The sequence below is a fragment of the Eimeria acervulina genome, genomic scaffold, assembly GCF_000499425.1.
Source record: "Eimeria acervulina Houghton genomic scaffold, Eah_scaff2186, whole genome shotgun sequence".
Taxonomy (NCBI): Eukaryota; Apicomplexa; class Conoidasida; order Eucoccidiorida; family Eimeriidae; genus Eimeria; species Eimeria acervulina.
Genome location: NW_013548584.1, coordinates 1 through 2856, shown reverse-complemented (window position 1 = coordinate 2856; position 2856 = coordinate 1). Strand labels below are relative to the sequence as shown.

The window sequence follows — 2856 nt, the reverse complement described above, 5'->3', positions numbered from 1 at the left end:
ACCCTAAACCCTAAACCCTAAACCCTAAACCCTAAACCCTAAACTCTTGGAGGATCCTTCGCCTTCGCCCTGAGAATCACCAACTACTAAACCCTAAACCCTAAACTCTATACACAATCTACACAACCCTAAGCCCGCACCCCAAAACCCTAATATCCAAACCCTAAACCCTAAACCCTAAACCCTAAACCCTCGAAAAGGGTTTACATCTTTTTTGTGAGGATAACCACTGGGCACTCCATTTGCGCGAGAGTTTGCAGCGCTTGCTTCAAATCTTTTTGAGGGTTTTCAGGTGTATATACACCTGAAATAAATGAAGAACAGACCCAAGGTAATGCTGCAGCAACAAGACGCAGCTGCTGCTTCAGCTGCAGACATACGCAACAAACCCTAAACCCTAAACCCTAAACCCTAAACCCTTATTTAGCTGCATACTGTCTCTATTTTTAAGGGCTTACCTCTGCGCCTGAGAGGCGAGGAGGCTTGCTACTGATATCAGTTGGGGATGAAGCAGCAGCACCAGCAGCAGCAGCAGCAGCAGCAGCAGCAGGAACAGCAGCAGCAGCAGCAGCGAGCTGCTCCATCTGCTGCACCAGCTGTTGACAAAGCAGCAGCAGGCCTTCGCCTGTTGCTGCTCCCTTGCAGCGTCTGTGGGGCCCCTGCAGCAGCCAAGAGCCCTCATATTCTGAAATAGGAATTGCTGCTGCTGCTGCTGATGTCGTTGTCGCTGCTGCTGCTCCTCCTCCTGGTGCTGCTGCTGCTGGTGGTTTGCTTCCCGCTGCTGCTGCTGCTGCTTGAACGTGCTCAGGTGTATGCACGCCGCTGCGGATAGCGGCGGCGCGAGGCGTCTGGGCTGTATGAAGCCGCAGAGGCCCGCTGCGGCTGCTGCTGCTACTGTTGCTGCTGCTGCTGCTGTTGCTGTTGCTGCTGCTGCTGCTGCTGCTGCTGCTCACTTTGCCGTCTTTTGCCGCTAATCGTCCAACTCGTCCCACAGTTAGCTGCTGCCTACTGGATCTGCAGCAGGGAAGGCCTGCCCCTGCTGCTGCTGCTGCTGCTGCTGCTGTTGGTGTTGCTGCTGCTGGAGAAGCAGCAGCAGCAACGCGTGCTGCTGCAGGAACCAACCATCTGGGCTGCAGGGGGCGCAAGCTCCCCCAAAGCATCTGATGTAGCTGTTGTTGCTGCAGCTGCTGTCTTTCTTGCTGCTGTTGCTGCTGCTGCTCTCACTGTTGCTGCTGCTGCCCTCGCTGCTGTTGCTGCTGTTGTTGCCGCTGCTGCAGCTTTCGTTAGCAAGAATACAGCAAATCTAGCAGTAGAAGGTCATTCCCACTTGTCCCCTTACATATTTCACCTGAACTCCTCACCTGCTGCTTCTGCTGCTTCTGCTGCTGCTGTTGTTGCTGCTGCTGCTGCTGCACACCTCTAAGAACAAACAAACATCAAAAACACTCAATTACCCTTTAATATATATAATTCTTCGCTATTCTTCCTTCATCAAAACCAATACCTCCTCAGGGGCCCCTTAAGGGCCCCCCTAGGGGGCCCCTGGGGGCCCCCCTAGGGTACCCCCTGGGGCCCCCGGGGGCCCCCCTGGGGGCCCCACAGATGGGGGCCCCCGATAGGCTGGGGGCCCCACAGGGCCCCACAGGGCCCCCATAGAAGGATTAGGGGGCCCCTAGGGTTTGAAAGAGATGAATATTAATTTGTTTTATTAATTAATTAAAAGTTTTTATAGGTGGAAGTTGAAGACCGTTCTCTAGGGTTGCCACGCTTTGCTAGGGTTTAGGGTTTAGGGTTTAGGGTTTAGGGTTTAAGGGTTTAAGGGTTGGGGTTTCGTTAGGTTCTGCACTTTTTAATTGTATTTGCAAAATGACGGCCAAACAAAAACCGAAGAAGAGCGCGAAGAAGGCTGCTGCTGCTGCTGCTGCTGCTGCTGCTGCTGCAGCAGGCTCCTCAGCAGCAGCACGAACAACAACACCAGCAGCAACAGCAAGTACAGAAGCAGCAGCAGCAACAACAAAGCCTAGCAAGCGTCTAGATAAGCGTTTCCTTGCTGCTGGCGACCCTCGCTTCAGCATCAACACCACAGCAAGGCAGCAGCAGCAGCAGCAGAAGCAGCTGCTGCAGCAGCGAAAGCAGCAGCAGCAGCAGCAGAGTGGTTCCTCCACCTCTAGCGCTTCCGGTGAGTCTCGTTCGAAGCGTGAGGCGAAGCTAGAGGCAGCAAGGGATGCAGAAGAGCGAGCAGCAGCAGCAGCAGCAGCAGCATCTGCTGCGAGTGCCACAGGAACAGCAGCAGCAGCAGCAGCAGAAGCGGATGCAGCTGCTGCAGTGTACAGCGATCCTCGCTTTTCTCGCATCTTCACTGATCCTTCTTTCTTAGTAGGCAGAGGCCTCAGCGGTTCTGTAGACAAATATGGTAGAACCAGCAGCAGCAGCAGCAGCAGCAGCAGCAGCAGCAGCAGCAGCAGCAAGAAGAATAAGAAGAAGCAGAAGGGAGAAGGCGTGAAGCATCGATCTAAAGAAGCAAAGACACCGCAAGAGAGACTTGCTGCTCGCGTTGCCAAGGAAGAATTGCTGCAGCTTTATGCCCCAGCAAATGAAGATGCTGCATCTGCTGCAGCAGCAGCTGCTGCTGCTGCTCCTGCTGCTGCTGCTGCCGAACGCAGTAGCAGCAGCAGCAGCGAAAGCAGCGACAGCAGCGACAGCGACAGCGACAGCAGCAGCAGCGAGGAAGAGAGTGGCGTATGGCAAGAGAACGAAGACGTGCCTAGGGTAGCTGCTGCTGCTGCTGCTGCTGCTGCTGCTGCTGCTGCTGCTGCTGCTGCGGTTGCTGCTGCTGCTGCTGTTGCTGTTGCTGTT

General features: G+C 54.8%; 2 protein-coding genes across 2 annotated transcripts; one reads left to right on the top strand and one right to left on the bottom strand.

Moving 5' to 3' along the window:
* Nucleotides 1-128: 128 nt before the first annotated feature.
* Nucleotides 129-1160, bottom strand: EAH_00065450 (hypothetical protein; the record flags this gene model as incomplete). The annotated part of the gene is made up of 3 exons (XM_013392847.1): nucleotides 129-149; nucleotides 327-368; nucleotides 459-1160. 3 exons carry the CDS (start codon nucleotides 1158-1160, stop codon nucleotides 129-131), a joined length of 765 nt encoding a protein of 254 aa, XP_013248301.1.
* A 706-nt stretch (nucleotides 1161-1866) lies between these two features.
* On the top strand, nucleotides 1867-2769 carry EAH_00065440 (hypothetical protein, conserved; the record flags this gene model as incomplete). The annotated part of the gene is made up of 1 exon (XM_013392846.1): nucleotides 1867-2769. A coding segment is annotated over one exon (903 nt), but the record flags the coding sequence as incomplete, so codon positions are not given.
* Between the last annotated feature and the right edge of the window lie 87 nt (nucleotides 2770-2856).